Source organism: Conger conger, chromosome 18 (genome assembly GCF_963514075.1).
Source record: "Conger conger chromosome 18, fConCon1.1, whole genome shotgun sequence".
Classification (NCBI taxonomy): domain Eukaryota; kingdom Metazoa; phylum Chordata; class Actinopteri; order Anguilliformes; family Congridae; genus Conger; species Conger conger.
The window spans coordinates 28,287,819-28,311,503 of NC_083777.1; the positions used below are offsets into that span (position 1 = coordinate 28,287,819).

The window sequence follows — 23,685 nt, forward strand, 5'->3', positions numbered from 1 at the left end:
ACCATTTCAGATTATTTACAGCTCCAGTGCTGTATTTACCCAACTTCCCGGAGTCCTAGTCACCATACAGAGTGAACAAAGTCACGGCCTGCCCCTGTTCCTCCCCCAGGTGACTTTCAGTGTCGTCTCACCCCACTACACACGCAGTGGCAGGTACAGATGTCAGGCTGTAGGGCCCCGCTCTACTTGCGATTTTGTAGCTCTCCCAGGATGTGCGGGGTTGGATTACCTCTTGTTGCCAAGGTTACAGTGCAATGCCAAGGGCCCGGGATTGAGCTGGGAGGGAGGAGGGAGAGTGAGCGAGGGAGTGTGTGTGTGTGTGTGTGTGTGTGTGTGTGAGAGAGAGAGAGAGAGAGAGAGAGAGATAGTGAGTATGTGTGTGTGAGAGAGAGAGAGGGATAGTGTGTGTATAAGAGAGTGTGTGTGAGAGAGTGTGTGTATGTGAGAGAGAAAGAGTGTGTGTGAGAGTATGTCGTAAGAGTGTGTGTGTGTGTGTGAGAGAGAGAGAGAGAGATAGTGAGTATGTGTGTGTGAGAGAGAGAGAGGGATAGTGTGTGTATGAGAGAGTGTGTGTGAGAGAGTGTGTGTATGTGAGAGAGAAAGAGTGTGTGTGAGAGTATGTGGTAAGAGTGTGTGTGTGTGAGAGAGAGAGAGAGAGAGAGAGAGAGAGAGAGAGAGAGAGAGAGAGAGAGAGAGAGAGAATTATCCTACATTTCATTATTTGTTTGGGTTCGGGGGGTATGGACCGACATTAAATCCACCGTCTGATTTGAAGACATCCATTCCGGCATTAATGTAAAGGTCATTGCCATGGAAACCTCTTTGAGTAGCGTGGCAGGGCTCTGGATGGTAGCGTGCCAGAACTCTGCAAATCTGTACGCTATCTGCCAGGATGCCATAAAAATGACAGATGATCAGTTGGGTCACGGTTGGTGTGCCATCACTACCGGGTGAAAGTACAAACACGCTGGTCATTAACCTGCCATAGAAGACTAGTAGCCGATATTACTCAGGAGTAATCTTTCAGAACTTACTCTGTTGCTGTAGTAGCTATTAGTACGGCTACGTATTACTGAAAATACACATTCAAGATGCTCAAATCATAAAATATGTGATCTCAGAATTAAAAATGGTAACCTTTGTATTCACAAAAGTATGTGTTTAGTATCAGATATACTTCGTTTCAAACCCGTATATCCCGGTTTGTGTCGCAGTGAAGGTCTATAGCACATTCGGTGTGCACATTTCGGGTGTTTCACGGTACTCGTTGTCTGCGCTGCTTATAGCCTAGATTCCTAGATTCATATCCCCTGACACCAGACCATGATGTTCTACATACGGGGGAGGCAGCGCAGGCTTTAATATCTTAGATATTACAGGCATGTCTTATTCAGCGACTGGTGCATGTACATGCATTCTTATGTTTATTACTTGTGTAAGGGTATTTCACATCGGCGATCGGTAATTGAACTTTAGCTGAAGTGCTGTGTATCTGTGATGGGGCTGCACGTGAAATAAAAAGACGTGATTTAGCTATTTCGTTTTTTTTTGCCATTAATTATGTGTTGGTATATTTTTCTTTTTAATTCATTCAGGTGACATGCATACTGCAAACACAATGATATCTGAAGTGGCTGGTTGCTCTGTTAATTGCTATACTCTAGTAGCCTACGTTAATTTTCATCGCGCTTCATAAAAATACACTTTTCGATTTTCAATTTGGCACAGAACTGTGGACCTTGTAGGCTGCGTTTCCTCTGTCGGCTCTATAGCCACCTGAGAGGAGACGGAGAAAAAGCATCGACGTCACAGGTCCAACCTCCGACTTCATTCGCCACATCACTCCGGCGCAGGGCTCAATGAAAGTGAACTGAAAGAGGAAAAAAAAAAACCTTTAGAGGAGGAAGCTGACACATAAGGAAACTGAATCCTACACTTCATAGCGAGTACACCGGCGTGCGCGCAGTATGATAACGGCATTAAGACGAGTGCTTTAAATAAGATACACCCATTGCAACTAGCGTGGCTCTCTGATATTTATAGGGACCGTTTTCGCAGGTAAAAAAAAAAAAAAAAATGTTACAGTCTCTTACGAGCAACTCCTGCGTGCGTCTGATTCAAAGCAATAAATCAACATGGTATTTCTTATTTCTGGTCCTCGGTTACGTGTTGTATCTCATCTTCGGCGCCGTGGTATTTTCCTCGGTGGAGCTGCCGTACGAGGATCTTCTGCGGCAAGAGCTCCGGACCATCAAGCGCCAGTTTCTGCAGGAGAACAAATGTATTTCAGAAGAGAGGCTGGAGGAGTTCTTGGCTAAAGCGCTGGAGGCCAGCAACTACGGGGTGTCTGTTCTCAACAACGCTTCGGCCAACTGGAACTGGGACTTCACCTCGGCGTTGTTTTTCGCCAGCACTGTGCTCTCCACTACCGGTAAGAAAAGGCAAGGCCCCCAGTCATCACACGCAAACCAACACAGGTAGCCTAAATATTCCATGCGTTCCAGTCGGCACCCATGATGATGTTAGGTGTTTGTATGGGCGCTCCGTGAGACGCTGTGGCTTTTGTTACTCAGAATATTCTAAAATTGGCAAGCTATCTCATAATTCGTGTTATAACATAATTACAATTTTGGTTATCATGTGCCTCTTTCCGGCCCAGTGTTGATATGTTTTCTGTATGGAGACTCAATTTCGCCAAGCTTTCCAACATGTGGCTACTGGCTAAACTCTCACGCTATTGCTAACATTTGTAAGTCCATGATCATGCGACTGTTCTCTGCGTGTTGCCTGTAATTATTCAGTGTATTAAATTAGGTCATTTAATTATTAACTAACAAGGCAATATGGTCAACTGAGTTGATTCATGGGTTGAATCAACTACTTGTTGTTTTCAATTGCAGTGATCCTGTTTGGAGAATCGTGTATAGTAACCCAGAAAATGAGCTGTAAAGCGTTAGGTGACAATTTTCTTACGATTTTGTTCTTTGTGGAAGTAAGAATAACGTTTGGAGCAAATGTCTTGAAGCTGTGACACAATTCCATTACCGATAATGTCTTGTAACCTTTAGGGTTTTCGAAAACCATGCTGTTGCAAAGCGCCCTGTCCTGTTTTACGAACATCGCTTCGAAAAACATACATTGTGGTCCCACTTTGCATGGACCTGCTCTGCATAAGAACAAGGAATTCCACGAATGCATTTATAATGAACTGACCGAGCTTGTTTTCGTCTTGAAATGAAAATCACGGATTTCACGCGCTCATTATTGACTCATTATCCACGGCCTGATTTGGCACAGAGAACCCTGCATGATAAGTGCAGTTTTACGCCCTGTAGAGTAAAACTGGTAGCGGTATGGGAGTAAGTGGGCTCATATTTGGCCAGGCTGATTTTAAAATTGGGGACAGTATAATTCCCCAAAGGTGAAGATGGAAGCTTGCATGTTATGTCGGCGGAGAACTGTGAAATTATTTTTTTTTTATATCCAAAACTCAGACACGGTAGCACTCCAACCTGCACACATTTTTACAAACACTCCTTCCTCTGTGGTAATACCGGCTGGAGGTTTGGTTGTGTAACCCCATCAAACACAGGCCAGGAACAGAGAGTGGGGCCAAACTTTTTAATAATGGATTGATTGATACCCTTCGCCCTGTGGGTGAGACTTAAACCCGCATTACCTCGCCTGGATGTCCTGTCCACCCGGCCTCGCCTGCCGCTAAAGTAGGCTATCCCTTTGGGGTTTCCTTACCTAAAAAAAATCAATAATCCTGGGGCATAATATATACACAGTCACACGCATTCTAATAGATATTGACAACAGTCTGTCCTAATGGCTCGGGAACCGTAATGTTCTGCGGTGAGATGGTTTCAAATCCCCAGGGTGTGATTAGAATGGAGCGGTTGTCCACTTGAACTCTAGGCGAATAAAATTGATTCAGCCAAATATCCTGCTGTACAAGTTTTTTTTTTTTTTTTTTTTTTTTTTTTTTTTTAAAGGACAGCAGACAGTCCACCCTTCTTACGGGATGTATTAGTTCCACTTTATTGGAATTGAGGCAAGCTGAGAAGGTTGCAGATTGAGATGGGATCATGGCACAGAATGTACCATGGTGAGGAATTTAAGTTGTGGCAGCATGTGAGATTTGTATATGGTTTGCAAGTTGGCCACCAGTCTTTTTTTTTTTTCTTTTTTTTTTTAAAGATGCAAGGTGTATTAGTCATCCTGTATATGAGTTTCTATTCAGAAAATAGAAAGGTTATGATAATTATTCCACTAATGATTGGATACCAATACCATAATGATAACAAAAATTGACAGTCGTGTTTGTTGACTGTTTGGGGGTTGTGCTGTGCACAGAAATGCTGTGGTTTTTTTTTCGAAACTATTTACATCTTACTGTATCATTGATTATGCGCTCCAGTTGGACCACTGGTGGGGCACTATCTGTGTTTTCATTAGTACAGCCATGTCAGAAATATGTGGCCCTTTTCTGGAGTTAATGAGACGTGCCATTGTTTACATAACTGGAGCCTGCCAGCTGCCATCTGCATGTGACACAGTGGTGACGGAACCAAGCGTAGAAAAGATGAAAGCTGTGTGCTGTATGTCATCACTCATGCTGAATTGGTTTCTCCATCTGTTCCTCTAAGATCATTAGTTCCATGTATGTTTCTTACCCAAGCTCTATTTATCTTATGGACTGGCTGGATAGTCACTGGGATTCACACAGACGGTACAGTTTTATGGCCGCAAGAGCATTTCCTATTGGTCTGTCAGTGGGGCCGGAGATCAGCAATGGGTTCTTTTCGTGAGCCCATGGGACTTTACAGAGAACCCAGCCTGATGAGGGTGTGGTCCATCAGTGTAGCAGTTTGAAACAGGTTGGAGCTACAATATGTGTCTTTCAAATGTTTAGATTACTATAAAATGAATAATTTAGAAATAAGGAAACTTAGATACACACTCGTATGTATGCTCCGATGAGATGAACCCTTCAGCGTTTGGTTCAATAAATCGCACAGGGACTTGTTTAAACTCGTAGCTAATTAAGTTTAATTTTCCCTTGGATGTGTGCACTCCCTTTGACAGATGACAGTGAGATGACAAACATTCTGTTCCTGACTGCTGGCACTCTGTGTATAACATCATCTGTGTTGGAGACAAGGTCCCTCTTTGCTTTTAATCTGAATTTAGATTGGCACGTTGTCGAGCTGTCGGCCTCGTGCTGTGAACCCGGTTATGTGCGGGTCATTTGCAGACGAACCCCCCCAACCGCTTCTCTTCTGTTCCCATCCCACCCAGTGGTCTGAGTGCGTTTCATTCTCTTAAAATCACATTCTGCGTGATTGAGGGGGCGGGGGGGGGAAAGGGAAATTTAATAATCGAGATGAAGTGCTTTAATCTCCCTGGCGGCGTTTGACTCCTGTTTTCCCCGTGTGACTGCAGGGTACGGCCACACCGCCCCTCTGTCGGACGGCGGCAAGGCCTTCTGCATCGTCTACTCGGTGATCGGGATCCCCTTCACCCTCCTCTTCCTCACGGCGGTGGTGCAGAGGATCATGGTGTTCAGCACGCGCCGGCCCGTGGTGTACGTGCACACGCGCTGGGGCCTGTCCAAGCCGCTGGTGGCCGCCGCGCACGCCTCGCTGCTCGCCGTCGTCACGGTGACCGGCTTCTTCCTCCTGCCGGCCGCCGTCTTCTCCGCCCTGGAGGAGAACTGGAACTTCCTGGAGTCCTTCTACTTCTGCTTCATCTCGCTCAGCACCATCGGCCTGGGCGACTACGTGCCCGGGGAGGGCTACAACCAGAGGTTCCGTGAGCTCTACAAAGTGGGCATAACCAGTGAGTATGGGGGCCTGGGGGGCCTGGGGGACTACGTGCCCAGGTAGGGCTACAACCACAGGTTCCTGGAGCTCTATAAACTGGGCATAACCAGTGAGTATGGGGGGCCTGGGGGACTACGTGCCCAGGTAGGGCTACAACCACAGGTTCCTGGAGCTCTATAAGCTGGGCATAACCAGTGAGTATGGGGGCCTGGGGGACTACGTGCCCAGGTAGGGCTACAACCACAGGTTCCTGGAGCTCTATAAACTGGGCATAACCAGTGAGTATGGGGGGCCTGGGGGACTACGTGCCCAGGTAGGGCTACAACCACAGGTTCCTGGAGCTCTATAAGCTGGGCATAACCAGTGAGTATGGGGGCCTGGGGGACTACGTGCCCAGGTAGGGCTACAACCACAGGTTCCTGGAGCTCTATAAACTGGGCATAACCAGTGAGTATGGGGGGCCTGGGGGACTACGTGCCCAGGTAGGGCTACAACCACAGGTTCCTGGAGCTCTATAAGCTGGGCATAACCAGTGAGTATGGGGGTCTGGGGGGCCTGGGCGAGGGGTGGTGTTCACAGGAGTGGAGGTCGGAGCAGGTGTGTTTAGGTACAGTCAAATCATATCACTACCGTCAACCACAGTGCTGTACAATTTCTGATTACTATATATATATATAAAAATTAAAACGGTGAAAGAAAAAATTCACAGTTCTGTAATAATAATATACTACAAAAAAACCACAACAAAGACAGTTCTCATGTAGAATTAAAAGCAAGGGAAAAGAAGTGAGATTTGAGCTGGGATTTGAAGGTGTATATGGATGGTGCAGAGGTGCAGAGGTACAGAGGTATGTTGCCCTCAGTGTGCTGACAGAGGAGTTGTTAATCTGAGTATAAATCTCTAGAGGAAATGGCGGTCTGTGAACACTGACTTATACCTCGTCACACGACCCTTGCGACAAGTGTCGTATGACGAAAATGAAGGCGTTGCTTAACGTTTTGCGTTTATACTTTGGGAAGGTCTGTAATTACGGTTGGTAACAAGACGCCATGCAGCTGATATTTTTATTTTTGAAAACACCGCAGAGCCTGTCCATGACGATGAATTTCAGCGTTCCATCTGGCTGTCCAATCATCACTGCCTGACAAAGTATGACTGGCAAAATTCTATACATTACATTACATTATTGGTATTTGGCAGACGCTCTTATCCAGAGCGACGTACAGTTGATTAGACTACGCAGGAGACAATCCTCCCCTGGAGCAATGCAGGGATAAGGGCCTTGCTCAAGGGCCCAACGGCTGTGCGGATCTTATTGTGGCTACACCGGGATTAGAACCACCGACCTTGCGTGTCCCAGTCATTTGCCTTAACCACTACGCTACAGGCCGCCCTATAGGTGCAAAACACTGAAAAAAGTGTTGTAAGACCCTTTTTTTTTTGCTGAAAATGTATCGTTTTTGTCACAAGACACTTGTCCCAAGGGTGAGGTGAAGTATAAATCGGGCATTAGTCTTTGAGTGACCTCCAGGATTCTTCTCTAAGTGGTACTCAGAAGAAGGTGGAACAGAAAGGCAGGTAGGCAGAGATGAATCATCTTGAAACAACGGGTTGCAAGCCATAAACATGGAAAACAGAACTGAGTCACAAAGTTCTGCAGGCACTGCTGTTCGTGATCTCAAGAATCCGTCTTAGCTGAAATGAGCCATATTCAGCTTAAAGTTAAAATTAGTCATATTTCTCTGTTTTTGACTTACATTTCTTTATATATTTGTAATTGTTTTAACAAAATGGCTGTTATAGAATTAAGTGGTCTCGAAAGAAGAAAAGGAGCCATTAAAAACGCATGCCTTTGTCAATGGATTGTGTTTAACACCATCACTAATGGCTGACTTTTTTCAGGCTTTATTTAAAGTTGCTGGCATAAAGAGGAAGTGCATGGCCTGTGGCCTATGAAGGCACATGACTGGGACCCGGAAGGTTGGTGGTTCAAGCCCAGTGTAGCTAAGATAAGATCCGCATGGCTGTTGGGTCCTTGGGCAAGGCCCTTAACCCCGAGGGGCCCTGCGCCCGGCATAGTCTAATCAACTCCAAGTTGCTTTAGATAAGTGTCAGCTAAATAACAGTAAATATAAGTGATATTTTAGCATTTTAAACCTTCTGTTGGTGTTGCTTTTCCTTATTTCCGCAATTTATTGGTGCACAGAAGAGGGCGGAGCGGGCTCCTGGCTGTTATCCACCCCAATGGCATTTAGACATCACAGATTTTCTGTTTCATTTCATATTGGCGTCAGTTGAGTGTCCTCGTGTCAGAGTTTTTAAAATAACATTAGCACACCGACACTCCTGGTCATGAGTCACAACCAACACAGTCCCCGCTGCGTTTATTTTTAGCTAATTATTGGAATTATTTATTTATTTAGCAGTTGCTGTCATGCATGGCAGCCAGTCCGTCAGATCAAAATGCTCAGATTGCGTATCACGGGAGCTGGGGAAACGGAGGAATCGGCACTGACGGCACGAAAAAAAGAACTACCCAAATAATACCCCAGCCATGCAATGTCATGCTGAATTGAAGGTTGACGCACCAAAGCTGTGATAACAGTATATACCCGGTGTGTGGTTCTGTAATCATCGGAGGAACGATCTTTACGTACATGTCGGTCACGACCTTTAAACACGAGCTGAAATGGAAGTTCGAGCGGCACAACTTCTGCAATGTGACATATTATACCTGAGTGAAATGGATCGTTTGGGGAAGTTTTTGAAGGGGGGGGGGAAGTCGATTTGAATGAAGATATTTGTTGGGGGATATTTCACCGCTTGGTGAAAAGGATTTTGATTGGAAGGGAACGCACGATCGACAGTCGTTCGATCGACATACACACCCACCGGTACGCAAGGATGTAAAACCTTGTTTTTCCAGGAAGCGGATGGAAAAAACGGTTGATTGGACAATTATTACGTTTTATCATTCAGGCACAGCAGGATGGCTCAGTATGTGGCAGCCTGACTGATGGGTGTCACAACTGCGTCTGTGTCCTCTTGTTATGTGTGTTGAACATTCCTGATGGCTTGGAACGGGATAAAGAGTCAATACAGCACAACACAGGTTCTGGGTTCAGTCTGACTCTGTTGAATCAGGTTCTGTGTTCAGTCTGACTCTGTTGAATCAGGTTCTGTGTTCAGTCTGACTGTTGAATCAGGTTCTGTGTTCAGTTGGGCTCTGTTGAATCAGGTTATGTGTTCAGTCTGACTCTGTTGAATCAAAAAAAAAAAATTGGCCCTTGTCCTTATCTTTGTTGTACAGGTAGCAGTTCAAATTGTACTTCCCTCTAGGGTCTTTCAGCGAACTTATCCCTGGTTATGGGTATGCACTTTGTTGTACGTCGCTCTGGATAAGAGCGTCTGCCAAATGCCAATAATGTAATGTATGTGTTCAGTCGGACTCTGCTGAATCAGGTTCTGTGTTCAGTCTGACTGCTGAATCAGGTTCTGTGTTCAGTCGGACTCTGCCGAGTCCAGCATATGTTTCATGTATTTCTGACAACTGCCGTTCCTGTAAATAATTTTCATCAAGCTCTGGAGAGCTTCCTGTTTTTCTTCCTCTGATGTAATGTATGTATTTTATTATTTCACGGTACTGAAACCAACACAATTTTATAAAAAGAAATTTAAAAAAAGAATATGACACATTTATAAATATTTTCACCGCAGCATGTTTTTCCTCATCCAAGACACTTGTATTATATTTAAACACTTAAAAGAACTGAACTGGAGCTGAAGTGCCTCTCTGGTGCCCTCTGCTGGCTGGGCATTGTTTTCACTGCCCCCCCACCACAGATGCCCACATTCAAAGTGTGTTAACATTAGATATCGGATAATAGAATGGATTTTATACATTTGGTATTTTTTTGTTCTTTATTATCTTTATTCGGTTATGCCTGGGCTTACTTGCCCAAGCGTGGCTTCCTGTGCCTGGTTTTTCTAAATCCGGAGATCCTCTGTGGGTCTGTCTGTCCCTGCCCTACTTTCCTATGGATCTATATCTCGTTCTTTGTCTTCATTATGAAGCCTGAACATGTTTTTCACTCTTGCACACATCTCTCTCACTCTCTCTCTCTCTCTCTCCCCCCCCCTCTCCCCCCCTCTCCCCCTCCCTCCCTGTGTCTCTCTCTCCCTCTCCCTCTCTCTCTCCCTCTCTCTCTCTACCTGTCTCTCTACCTGTCTCTCCCCTCCCTCCCTCCCTCCTGCTCTCTCTCTCTCTCTCTCTCTCTCTCTCTCTCTCTCTCTCTCTCTCTCTCTCTCTCTCTCTCTCTCTCTCTCTCTCTCTCTCTCTCTCTCTCTCTCTCTCTCTCTGGCCGTCGTGTCCTGGGTAGCAGTCCGTCTATGAAAAATGATGTGAATTCTCTGTTTCAGTAAAACTGTTCCCTCAGCCAGTAATAAGAACAATTATATTCTCTCTTCTCTATCAGATCAGTTCCTCTCACTCCCTTCTAATTTCTCACTGACCACGATTCCCTCCTGCTCTCACTCTTTCTTCCCTCCTGTTCCTTTTCACTCCCTCTTTTCACCATCTTCTCCCCCTTTCTCATCCCCCTTTTTCTCTCTTGTGTAGTGTGATACGCACATTGTAAATCCACTCAGTGGTTAGTGCACACAGTACACTAAGGACAGCAACATCAGCAAGTGGACAACCAATTAACATATATTGTGTATAAATTTGATTATGATTTGATGATGTTTGATATTGTATATTGATTGTTCTCCCTCTCTCTCCTCTCTCTCTCTCTCCCTCTTCGTCTTTCTGTTTCCCACTCTCTCTCTGCCCCTCTCTCCATCTCTCTCTCCATCTCTGCCCCTCTCTCCCTTTCTTTCTCTCTGCCTCGCTCTCCCTCTCTCTGCCCCTCTCACTCTCTCTCTCTCTCTCTCTCTCTCTCTCTCTCCCTCTCTCTCTCTCTCTCTCCCTCTCCCTCTCTCTCTCTCCCTCTCTCCCCCTGTCTGTCTCCCCCTCCAGTCTACCTGCTCCTGGGTCTGATCGCGGTGCTGGTGGTGTTGGAGACGTTCTGCGAGCTGCAGCAGCTGAAGCAGCTGAGGAAGATGTTCTACCTGAAGAAGGAGAAGCCGCAGGACCGGCTCACCTTCCTGGAGCACGACCACCTGTCCTTCACCTCTGTGTCCGACCAGGCCGCCTCCTTCCACGAGAACAAGACCGAGCCCTACGTGGACGTGCCGGTCCTCTCCTCCCCAGCAGGGGGCGATCTCTTGATCAGATAAGGGACGGCAGGGGGTCAGGGGTCGAGAAGCCAGAGGGGGTTGTGGGAGTTGGGCGGTTTGCCGAGACTTTTCAGTGTTCCAACCAGTATTCCTTACTTGTAGCTCGACAGGCTTGATATTGCTGTTCTCTATAGACAATAAGAGACTATCTAATGCCATTATCAAGGGAAATGCATTTCCTGTGAAACATACAGTATTGTTTGTTCTACTATGTGTACAAATGTTATCTCCAAACTTAAGGAAAGCAGTATAAATATAAACAAAAAAAGAGATATATATATATATATATATATATATATATTATATATAGATATAGAATATTGCATCATAAAATGGGTTTTATTTACAGTTAGTGCACTGTAATGTAGCTCTGTTTGTTGTAGCTTTAGACCTTAGATGGAGAATCGAGGTGCGGATATGTCAATCATTCAGATGGGCCTTTTGGAAACACAGGACTGAAAACGGCCAAATAATTCTGTGCAGTTTCACCGCATAGAAGACTTTTTTAAGAATCTTTTATTTTTTTGTGTGTGTGTGTGTGTTAATTTCATTTTTAATTGCCACCGCAGTGGAATCCATGAATTGTCACTGATTATTCATCTAGTCAGGCTCATGAGTATGATTCAAATGATTTTAATGTTTTTATTTATTTTAGGTTTTTTTCCATACGATTAGACTTTACAGGTGGTATTGACGGTTAAGCGGATGGTAATTAGCGCTGTGTTTGTGGATAAGCCCAGACTCCCCTGATGACGTTCTGAGGGAAGGGAGAACGGGAGAGGAGAGGTCATGGGCCTAGCCCCTGACCTTCCAGAACCTTCCGCCTGCAGCCGGTAATTACAGTACAGTACAGTACAGCAAGCTCCCTGCTTCAGCACCGCAGAAAATACAGCAAATGTGGTGATAAACCTGGAGAACCAGGGGTGGAAGTACGGTATACATGAGTCCTCTTCTTCCTTTTTGGGAAGAGGGAATCGCTTATGAACATGGTGACTTCATTCCATATCAGCGGCCTGTAGCGTAGTGGTTAAGGTTCATGACTGGGCCCCGCAAGGTCGCTGGGGTAGGATTGTCTCCTGCTTAGTCTAATCAACTGTCAGTCGTTTTGGATAAAAGCGTCAGCCGGATGACGTGTAAAGTAACTGACCTTAAATCAATACCTGGCACACTGTGTGTTCTCGGGGAATCGATTGAAAGCAGGTGCTGTCCGGAGACGCTGAGTTTTATGGTGTTTGGATGGGTTTGTGGTAGTCGAGTCATCCGTTTCGTGTAAAGATCGGTTGGCCTGCGCTGTGGCTGTGTGGTGCCTGGGAGCCCTGGGCTTGTGTGTGAGCTGTGCACAATCATTCAGTGACTGCAGGCGTTTACTGTCCTGCTGCTGAGCGTGGATCTTTACTGTGTGTCTGGGGTTGGCTCTGTGGCAGTGTGGTGCCCGTAGCAGATAGATATGGGCCTGTTGAGCGTGAATGCACAGCTTTATCGAAGGTTTGTAGGAGGCTCTTTACCTCCTGTGATCCTGCAAAAACCACAGCGTGTGCAGTAGAATAAAAAATTATCCCTAATGCCTAGTGGGGATTTGTTGTGTTCTGTGGAATTTCTTTCTTTCTTTCTTTCTTTTTTTTTTTTCTTAATTTACTGTCAAGTCTCAGACACATTTCTCATGTATTTTACTTATGAATTGTGCAATACAAGGTACTGACTGGCGGCGTTTCCATGGTTTCCACGATAATATTGTGGAACAAAGCAAATCCTAGGGACTGCGCTCGGGTGTAAGATGTGGCATTGTGAGGCTGCCTCTGTATAAACCTGTCTGCTTGGCAGATTAATAATGTATTCTAATGTAAAATCGTGTAACACCAGTGCAACTACATCAGATAACGACGTCATGTGACCTATTTATTGTCGTACATACGGGAAGTGATGTATGGGTTTTGCACACTGGAGTGCGTCTGACTCTGTTCGTATTGTGCCTGTGCTTTTATGATTTCTCTTTGCAGGGCAAGTCGTGTGTCTGTGAGAGAGATAAAGATACAACGCTGTACACAGCCGTTGGGAGGCATACAGTACCAGGACTAGTTTGTGCTACGCTCGTGCGTTGGTGTTGCTGTGCGACGCAGAGACCGTTGTGCCTCGTGAAAAACGTTTGGAACGGTGTCCCAGGTCCGAGGGACAGCCTTTCTGCCTGATCTGACTCTCCTGGGACCGGAACCTTTTAGGGTAATGGCAGCAATGTGAATATGGGGAAATTCATTTCATAGGGAGCACCAAGGCCATCTAAGAAACACAGGGGTCTGCTTGTTGCCTCTCAGTTCTATTGTGCCCTACTCAAAAAAACAAAAACAAAAACAAGACTTTTACTGTAGATTTTAATGCATTGTTTTGCTAGTTTTACAAATGTAGTTTTAATCTGTAAGGGATGGATGGCATCTGAATCTGTACAGAACGAGTTTTAAGCACAGGGTCACCTGTGTTTATTAGAACCTATCAGTGTACAAACGTCAATGGATGCATTTTAAGTGTGAATTATGTCTTTAAAATAAACATCATGTTTTATTAAAGCTGTGCCCAAAGTTGTATTTGCTGGTACAGACTGGTGTTTGTGTGCGTGTGCTTGTGTGTATGTGTACATGCATTTGTGTGTGTGTGTGTGTGTACAGTATGTCTGTGTGTCAGCATGTTTGTATGTGGTATGTGTACAGTACATCTGTGTGTGTGCCTGTGTGTACGTGTATATGCATTTGTATGTGTATGTATATGTGTACAGTACATCTGTGTGTGTGTGTGTGTATGTGGTATGTGTTCAGTACATCTGTGTGTGTGCCTGTGTGTACGTGTATATGCATTTGTATGTGTATGTATATGTGTACAGTACATCTGTGTGTGTGTATGTGGTATGTGTTCAGTACATCTGTGTGTGTATGTGTGTGGGGTTGTCTGAGTTTGTGTATGTATGCGTCTTGTGCGTCTCGGTGCGTGTTTGTGTGCGTGGGTTGGACAGCGTGTCAGTGCGTGGAGGCTGAGTGTGCCTTGTCCATGTCTGACGCAGTAAAGCCGCACTGAGTCTACTCTCTCCTGAATGTGGTCTGACTAAACGCTCCTCTGGTGTCAGCCAGCGTCTCTGCTCAGCACACTGGCAGCTGACTGGGACCGTTGCCCACGGCAACCATGGCTGCTGCCTCCTCCATCTGCTCCAGTCCTCATGGTGATGAGGGAGGAAAGGAGGGGGGGGGGGGGGGGGGGGGGGGTCTGTTTACGGGAGAATGTAAGAGGCGGATACACCAAACCTGCAGGCAACGTAATGAAGAAAGAGAGATGGGAAAAGGCAGGAGATTTTGGAGAAGAGAGAAGACAGGATGGGAGGAGATAAGAGAGTGCCGAGGTGGCTGCTTCCATCTGACAGGCCCTGCCACGACACCCAGCCTAATGAGAGAAAAGGTGAGGACACAATCACATGTTTAACACCTCACCTTCGATGGCATTCTCACTGGCTCCCAGAAACCATTACAGGAGAATGTCACGGAAGGCTCTGAAATTCTCCTATCCGATTGGGCAAGGTGGGTGAATGCTAAATGTTTAACACCTCACCTTCGATAGCATCCTCACTGGCTCCCAGAAACCATTAGAAGAGAATGTCATGAAAGGCTCGGAAATTCTCCTATCCGATTGGGCAAGGTGGGTGAATGCTAAATGTTTAACACCTCACCTTCGATAGCACCCTCACTGGCTCCCAGAAACCATTAGAAGAGAATGTCATGGAAGGCTCGGAAATTCTCCTATCCGATTGGGCACGGAGGGTGAGTTCTTCCCCACTGGTCCTGCGGAAAACTAGGTCTGCATGTTTAAAATAGCTCCCTGTCAACCAAGGCCCAGATTTCCAATCAGAAACCCGAGGTGTTTTTGTGCCGGGAGACGGGATGCTGGGTCGTGTGACCGCTTGTAAGTGTCTCACCGACAGCTGAACTGAAATTGTTCAGGATCTATTTCCAGGAATGTAATGAATTTTTTAATATGCCCGTTCTTGAAGAGCAGCATTGTCTGTTAACTGCTTTTGTTTCAAAGTATTTTGTGCACCCTCAAAAAGTGACTTTGGTGGTACGTTTTTTGTTCTTCGTGGATCAAATTTCCCAAATGCACCCTGTACCTTAATCCTACCTCCTGTCTAACCCAAAAAAAACATTTTCAAAAAGGTATAAATGAAATCTATTTTGTTGGATGTAATGTTTTTCTTTGATTTTGACCAGTTCCATATCACTGTCAATGGTCAACAGGTGGATAATGGTGTTTAGTGGTTTCTGCTTTTTTTTAACTTCAGGTCATTAGATCATTATCAGTTCATTTATAGCACAAAATGTACTTTGGTGATTGTGGTATTGTCATTTGGCCATACCGTGGGTGAGTGTGAGTGTGTGAGTGTGTGAGTGTGTGAGTGTGTGAGTGTGTGAGTGTGTGAGTGTGTGAGAGTGTGAGAGTGTGAGAGTGTGAGAGTGTGAGAGTGTGAGAGTGTGTGAGTGTGTGAGTGTGTGAGTGTGTGAGTGTGTGAGTGTGTGAGTGTGTGAGAGTCTGAGTGATCTGAACTGGCTCTTTCTCTCTCTCCTTCCTCACACAGGGCTGGGAATCTTCTGGAAGGGACCAGGTGAGTGACATCGTGCCCAGTGGGAATGTCTGGCGCCATTTTGTGATGTGGGGTACTGAATCGGATCCAGGAAGAGTGCCCTGGCGTAAACTCCAGCTATGACCAGCTTGAAGTACCATCTACCAGCTTGACCTGGTCCCACCATGTTGGGTATGGAGCTGGCCGAACTAATCAACCAGCTACCAGCTGTTTCAAAACCTAGCTTGAGCTGTTTTTTTTTCCACAGGGTGCACCTCAACACAGTTTATTGGTGGCCGGGACTGGTGCGAAAGAACGTCTTCCAAATGGTCGGTTTTAGTGGCCACACTTTCAACAGTTGGGAACCTATTGATACACCTCAGTCTTTGATCAGTAAACATCTCCTCAATGAGAAATATTAACAGCTTTTTAAGATCCTGGGGTTGAAATTGTGAAACAAAAGCCAGCATACACAGGGATAGCACCAGGACCGAGTTTAGGAAACACTGATCTCGATAGATTATTATTTTACTATCATTAAGGATAGACTTTTAAAGTATAAGTGGGGCAGCCTGTAGTGTAGTGGTTAAGGTAAATGACTGGGACACACAAAGTCGGTGGTTCTAATCCCGGTGTAGCCACAATAAGATCCATACAGCCGTTGGGCCCTTGAGCAAGGACCTTAACCCCGCATTGCTCCAGGGGAGGATTGTCTCCTGCTTAGTCTAATCAACTGTATGTTGCTCTGGACAAGAGTGTCTGCTAAATGCCAATAATGTAATGAATAAATATATACTATATACTGAATATGTACTCTTGCTGAGTCTACATGACCAACATCACAATCTACACTCGAACAGCAGTGCAATTTTTCAAATTAAATTAGATATTTAAACTCTGGTCTTTCCGAAGTAACTGTTTGTGTCACAACATTTATTTAAAGCCTGTTACATTTAGCAGACTCTTCTCCAGAGTTAATTAAAATGGATCGCATATACGAAGGTCAGATTTCAAAGTGCAATAACTCCATAGAGTGGGAAAATCTTTTGCTTCTCCAAGCAGAAAGTTTACACACACATATATTAATATATATGAATATAGCATAGAGATGGAGAGAGAGCTGAAGGCAGAGAGAGTCTTTAATGCTTCTCTCCGAGGCTGAAGGCATTTCCAGGCTTTCTTCATTACAGCCATCTCAGGCAGAAGCCTGCTGCGTGCGCTGTTCTGTGATGGTGCTCTTCAAGGTCAGGTTTTCAGCACAGCCTCTTTCTCTCACTCTCTCTCTCTCTGTCTCTCTCTCTCTCTCACTCTCTCTCTCTTTCCGTTTCTCTACCCTCCATCTCACTGAAAGCATCGTTACTGAAGGAAAATCACGTCCTTTTCCCTGGTACAAACCGTAGTGATAGGCAACACAAACCCCCTTGAGACTGTGTGCTTTCTGATAACTTATCCTTGTGTCAGCATAGGTAAAATTAATAGTAATAATAGAATTAGATAGAACTGTATTATAGAATTTTAATGGAAGTCTTTGATGAAACCTTTAATGAAACACAGCACTTGAATAGTCACACAGGCAAATGCACCCCCCCCCCCCCCCCCACACACAGTGCACATGTGTGCTTATTGATATTTCTGTAGGAAATATGGTAGAGTTGGGTTAGAGTCAATTTCTCTCTTCAGAAGTTGGCTGTAGCTCATGTGACCCTGAGGATTCCACAAGAAATTAAAATTACACGCTGATCAAAATCTCAAAGCTTTATCGAATGCATGCAGACAACCACACGCACACACACACACCCACACACACACACACACACACACACACAAACAACAGTATATTTAGGGAGACCAATGAAAGTGATGTATACCGTAGCCCAGGGATTGGCAACTCCAGTCCTGGGGGGGCTGGTGTGTATGCAGGATTAGGCTGCCACCAGTTACCCTCCCTCAATCCACTCATTAGCCATATGCACCAAGACCGATTCACTCACAAATTAGACCACGATAAAGTTCTTCAAGGTGAGAACATTTACCAGCTGCTGTTTATATCGCGGAATGTGGCTATAAATGACAGATCATGTAAATGCTTAGGGCTAATTAATTAAATTATTAAGTTGGTCTGAAGTGCAGAAACGGATACGGAGAGAACGACGTGTCCATCATGAATATTGCCATTTGATCTTTCCTCCTGTCCCGTTTTCTGGTGTGATCGTATAGGAGGCTCAGTAGACCGGACAGCAGGGTAGATAAAAGCATTCAGCTTCCTGCAGCTGAGCTGCAAATAAGCCAGTTCTGCCCCTTTGCTCACAACAATTGAGAACTGCTTTTCTTTGTTAAATCTTTGAAAATAATTAAATTAATATTGCAGTTATATTCTAAATATAATCATTGCTGTGGTTGTAGTTAATGTGTGCACATCTACTTTGCGACAAATAGATTCTCCAAAGTCACAGCCATGAAGCAGTGCCATACACAATATGTTGTTTACTTCCTAAATGTATTATTTCAATACAGTGGGGATTATGTGTTGCCGTCTTACAATAAATCAAAACACAACAGGAGCTCCTCTGCACCAGTCTAAAGTGTAGTTCTTCACCTCGCAGCGGTAATCACGCCGCAGCTGAAGGACTAACCGAACACCTGCGGAACACTGAGTCCCAGGCGCCTAGCAACGCCATTCCTACCTCCTGCGCCTAGCAACAAGTGTGACAGTTGAGTGTGGAGCGGGGCGGCGGGCGGGGCCCGCCTGTCGGTCATGGAGGAGGCCCCGCGGGGCTTTGATGCGTGATGAGGCGACCGGGTCCAGCTGTGCAGGGTGCACGTCAGCCCCCTGCCCCTCTGCCCTGGGGCCCACCCAGGGGCTGTGAGCCTGTCCACTTCCCAGGTGTCTGCGGATTCATTCCCGTCTGCCTCCTGCCTCCGGGAGCAGCGGGGTCCTCCAGCGCCGGGGCTGGTGCGGGGCTGAGGGAGCCCTGACAATGAGACGGGGGGCCAGGGGAGGCACGCAGCGTTAACCACATCCCCCCCGTGGTCCACAGTGATGGATCCCTACACCTCCGAGAGGGAGAGAGGGAGAGAGGGAGAGGGAGAGGAGATAGGGAGAGGGAGGAGAGAGGGAGAGGGGAGAGGGAGAGGGAGAGGGAGGGAGAGGAGGAAAGGAGAGAGGAAGAGAATGAGAAAGAGACTGACAGAGAGGGAGAGAGAGACAGAGAGGGAGGAGAGAGAGGGGGGGCAAGAGACGGAGAGAGGGGGGTGAGAGGGGAGAGAGAGAGAGAGAAAGGGAGAGAGGGAGGAGAGCAGGGTGAGGAGGGGGGTGAGAGGGGGAGAGAGAGGGCATAGGAAATGGAGGAGGAAAAGAGGGAGGGAGAGAGAGAGAGGGAGAGAGAGAGGAAGAAAGAGAGGGAGGAGAGAGGGGTGAGGGGGGCGAGAGGGGAGAGAGAGAGAGAAAGGGAGAGAGGGAGGAGAGCGGGGTGAGAGGGGAGAGAGAGGGCATAGGAAATGGAGGAGGAAAAGAGGGAGGGAGAGAATGAGGTTGATGGGTAATGCTTTGGGAAAGTAACACATTGCTCCTCTCATGAAAGAGGTCTAATTTCTCCATTAGTACAACGAGGTGATGCTGTACTACATGCTTGTTAAGGGCTCACAATTAATTAATCATAACTCATTCATATTACCCACGTATGAGCGTGTCTCTTATGTGCATGTCTTATGATGCAATGTGACTGGCCCTGCAATGAGAAATGGCATTAATGGCTTCCATAAAAAGCCAGTCACAGACTCTTAGTTAAGACCTCTGCACGTGTGTGTGTAAGAAATACACACACATACACACTCGCACTCACACATACACACAGTCATACTCACACACACATACACATATACACAAACATACATGAGCACACACAGACACACACGTGTGCACACATGCGCAAATACACACTCTCACATACACACTCACACACACTCTCTCACACACACACACACATGTGCGTGCATGCACAAATACACGCACACACACACACACACACACAGCCTCTCTTGTCGGAGGCACAAGATCCTCACCCTCTTGTCAGTGGGCTGTACCAGCTCAGAGGCAATCAGTAAGTCAAACTCACTGGAACTCTAGAGAAAGTTTGAGCAGAGCTGCCAAGGTCCCCAAGTTGGTCCTTGTGAGGCTGATTGATGTTTGTTTGGATTAAAGCATCTGCCTGAGCTGTGTTTCTGTGTATTTAAAATGTGTAAGATCACAAATTAGAATTAGATCAGAATGTTCTCAACTGAATATTCTAATGCTGATGCAACAATCACTGCTGGTGAATGAAAGCAATGAAAGTGCAGTTCTAGAACACTGACTTGTAATTTTGAAAAACATTCTAAACAACCTAGTCTCAAAAAAAAAAAAAAGGGGCAATTGTTAACTCATGCCTGAATAGACCACTTTGTGTGGGTGTGTGAGTGTGTGAGTGTGAGAGTATGTGTGTGTGTGTGTGTGTGTGTGTGTGTGTGTGAGAGAGTGTGAGTGTGTGAGAGTGTGTGAGTATGAGAGTGTGTGAGTGTGTGTGTGAGTGTGTGAGTGTGTGAGTGTGAGTGTGTGTGTGAGAGTGTGATAGTGTGATAGTGTGAGAGTGTGAGAGTGTGTGAGTGTGAGAGTGTGTGAGAGTTTGTGAGTGTGAGAGTGTGTGAGTGTGTGAGTGTGTGAGAGTTTGTGAGTGTGTGTGTGTGTGTGTGTGTGAGTGTGTGCGTGTGTGAGTGTGTGAGTGTGTGAGAGTGTGAGAGTGTGTGAGAGTGTGAGAGTGTGTGAGAGTGTGAGTGTGTGAGAGTGTGAGAGTGTGAGAGTGTGTGAGAGTGTGAGAGTGTGTGAGAGTGTGAGTGTGTGAGTGTGTGAGAGTGTGAGAGAGTGTGAGAGTGTGAGAGTGTGAGAGTGTGTGAGTGTGTGAGTGTGTGTGAGTGTGTGAGAGTGTGAGAGTGTGTGAGTGTGTGTGCGCCTGTGTGCCTGCTTGCCTGTACGTGTGTGAGTGAGCACGATAGATCTTCTTCTTCGCTCGGGGAAACGGACGAGTCCCCCTGGCTCCTTAATCGCGGTGCTCAGAGTCACTGGCGCCCCCAGACAGTGTCTGTTCATCCATATTCAGAGGAAAAAGAGGCTCAAAGTGTCTTAATGGAGAAGAATCGCATCGCCTCTCCAGAGTTCTCAAACGTGCGCTTGCAGTCTCCTCAGTCCGCTTCCCAATTATCGCCGCAAATATGCAAAACATATTGTCAGACGCTCGCGCTCCCAGCCAGCCGCACTGCGGTCGGGAGCGGTTTGCGAACGCCGCCGATTTTAATCACAGACTAATTACGCCGTGCGGCTGCTCGTCCGGCCAAATGCATTTCTTATTTTCGGCAACGTTTGTCGACCTCATCGATCACGTGACGTCATCACAGCGATGCGGGGTTCACTTGCTAATTACAGTCAGGTCCCTGCGGCTCTCGGATCGTCCGCACTCCATTTTACTGTGCAGCTGCTCTGATTTTAATTGCCCTGACCTTTCAAACGGGTAATAAGTGCGTAAATGAATAGCTTTTTCCGAGTTAGCGCAGTTTAATGGAGTTGATTGGAATCGACGCAATTATGCTTTTGCTAAGAAAAATGGCAAATGCACTCGCGGAGGGAATAATAAAATGCTGCCCAGTCCTCATCTAAACATATTCATAAGCCAGGAGAGGAAATGAAGTGAGCACTCTTGTAAGAATCACGGTTAAAATCTGGAAAAGGGCTTGTTAAATTACTCTGCTCACTTTGAGGACCACAGCACATTAGGCCAGTATGATTGAATTGTGCTCCAATCAGAGTGCACCGGATGCTATTTCTGTGCTGTTTACGCTGCCGTCGTGTCCCAGATCGACCCGCTCTCAATGGTGTCAGTGTGGACCGATCCTGGACCAGGGCCAGCCTGGAAAATCTCATACGTGGAAAGCCGTCCTCCCTGGAAACACAGGAAGCTGGCGGGACGGTGTCTGGTCAACCGTTAAACATAACTGCCCCTTCACAGACTCCTGAGTGTCTGAATCCAGATTTGGGAATGCATGAATTTAGACTTTCCTAACTCATTGGTGATTAGAATGGGGGTCGCCTGTGGCCTAGTGACTAAGGCGCATTACTGGTACCCGGAAGGCTGTTGGTTCAAACCCCGGTGTAGCTATGGTAAGATATGCAGAGCTGCTGGGTCCTTGATCGAGGGGGTGATTGTACCCTGCTAGGTCTAATGAACTGCAAGTCGCTTTGGATAAAAGCGTCAGCTAAATAACGCATTATTACTATAACTATTATTATTATAGAATAGTTGTTCTGCAACTAAAATGACGGTGCGTTCTGCTTTCGGTGGAGTATATTCCAGGTATGTTATGAAAATGCAATCTTTTCTGTAACAAAGCTGAATTTCAGCTCAGTAGCAGAAGATGCCCTCGGCCTCATAGCTCAGGTCTCATTATTACAGAGATGGATCAATGCCCTGGAAATCCATCTGTGTGTTTCCACCCTCCAGGAGCCCAGGAGCGTGTGCACTGCACAGAGAAGCCCGTCTACGTTCGAGGGGATGAGAGAGAGAGCGCGTCGAAGGCGCGTGTGAACGATCAGGTGATATCGACAGACGTGTACTTTCATCAATACACCGATGTAGTCATTCTGCTCAAAACACAAGCGTATTTTTTTGTATGTTTCTTGCTGCAGGTGGATGGTTGCGTCGGTTGTTTTCGAATGCGGTAATCCGCGGTGACGAACACACCGTTTCACACTGTGGGCAATGTTATGTTGCCAATGGCAACAGAAGAGGCCTTGCAGACTTCCTGTCTGACAGCGCTCTCTGTGTGGAAAGGTCATGCTGTTGCTGGGAGAGGTCTGGGGGTCTTCCTCAGGTTGATGTCGCATCCGTGAAAGGCTCGTGTGTTTTTAATAATTATTACAGAAACTATATAACTCATGAATTAAAAAAAAAAAACTTTTTAAAGTACTGAAACAGAATACATGATTATGCTGTCAGGGTGAGTATTAATTAATTGTACTTTCTTTTGAGCTCCAGAGCAAGGTTGGTGCGATTACCAACAGAAGAAAACAAGGTTTTTCGGGACTTTGGGAGTCACACCTGGGACCTCTGTTGTCCTTGTTGTTTTCCACACACCCACAGTTTGAAATGATTGATTCCTTCATCTTGTTTCGAGATCATAAAGACGCATCCCGTGGCCTCGTGTGCAAGCAAGTTCTATGAAGTTCTATCAATCCTCAGGATATTCCCCATTGACTTTTGAGTAAGAGCCTTTCTGAGCATCTTTTGTGCTTCAACAAACAACCAGTGCACTGATAATGATATCTGATATCCCTGTAAGTAGAGGGTCCAGAGTTTGTTTGTGATTGAGTGTGTAATTGTGTATCAAGTATGTATACATGTGGTGTATACTGTATGTGTACTTGTGTATATGCATATGTGTGCCTACATTTGTATGTATGAATAATGTGAATAATATCTGCATTGTTTTTCTATGTTGTGTAGAACCCCAGCTGAAAGTTTACATGACACTGGTTTGTGGGCGTGTGTGTGTGTGTGCTTGCGTGCATGTATGTGTATGTGTCTGTGTGTGTATGCATTTGCGTGTGTGTGTAAGTACTGTATGTGTATGTGTCTGTGTGTGTATGCATTTGCGTGTGTGTGTAAGTTCTGTATGTGTGGGTGTGTGAATGCGGGTGTGTGTGTGGGTGTGTGGACGTGTGTGTGTGTGTATACTGTATAATTGGAGCGCTCAGAGTGTTGCTCAGCCTGTTCACTGGCTCCTGATCTACATTAACAGCCGGGCCTCAGAGAAGCAGCGCGACTTAGGGGCCAATTAGAGCAGCGACGGGGGGAACCACGGCGACCGGACGGTGCGAGCGTCTCCGTGTCTGAGTGACCTGGATGTGGTGACCTGGATATGGTGACCTGGATATGGTGACCTGGATATGGGGCCCCAGCTGT

At 46.0% G+C, this 23,685-nt stretch overlaps 1 protein-coding gene and 1 long non-coding RNA gene across 2 annotated transcripts; one reads left to right on the top strand and one right to left on the bottom strand.

Moving 5' to 3' along the window:
* Positions 1-1,346: 1,346 nt before the first annotated feature.
* Positions 1,347-2,597, bottom strand: LOC133117946 (uncharacterized). Its single transcript, XR_009706347.1, has 3 exons — positions 2,391-2,597; positions 2,094-2,265; positions 1,347-1,870 (listed from the first exon to the last, which is right to left on the bottom strand). It is a non-coding gene; the product is annotated as an uncharacterized LOC133117946 (long non-coding RNA).
* kcnk1b (potassium channel, subfamily K, member 1b) lies at positions 1,837-11,368 on the top strand. Its single transcript, XM_061227471.1, has 3 exons — positions 1,837-2,431; positions 5,449-5,844; positions 10,847-11,368. The coding sequence occupies exons 1-3, from the start codon at positions 2,077-2,079 to the stop codon at positions 11,104-11,106; spliced, it is 1,011 nt and encodes a 336-aa protein (XP_061083455.1). The 5' UTR covers positions 1,837-2,076; the 3' UTR covers positions 11,107-11,368.
* Positions 11,369-23,685: the final 12,317 nt, after the last annotated feature.

Excerpts from the sequence above, each read along its gene's own strand:
- kcnk1b (XM_061227471.1), top strand. The coding sequence starts at position 2,077 with ATGTTACAGTCTCTTACGAGCAACTCCTGCGTGCGTCTGATTCAAAGC. Across the intron at positions 2,432-5,448 it reads CACTGTGCTCTCCACTACCG|GGTACGGCCACACCGCCCCT; the intron begins GTAAGAAAAGGC and ends GTGTGACTGCAG. Across the intron at positions 5,845-10,846 it reads CTACAAAGTGGGCATAACCA|TCTACCTGCTCCTGGGTCTG; the intron begins GTGAGTATGGGG and ends CTCCCCCTCCAG.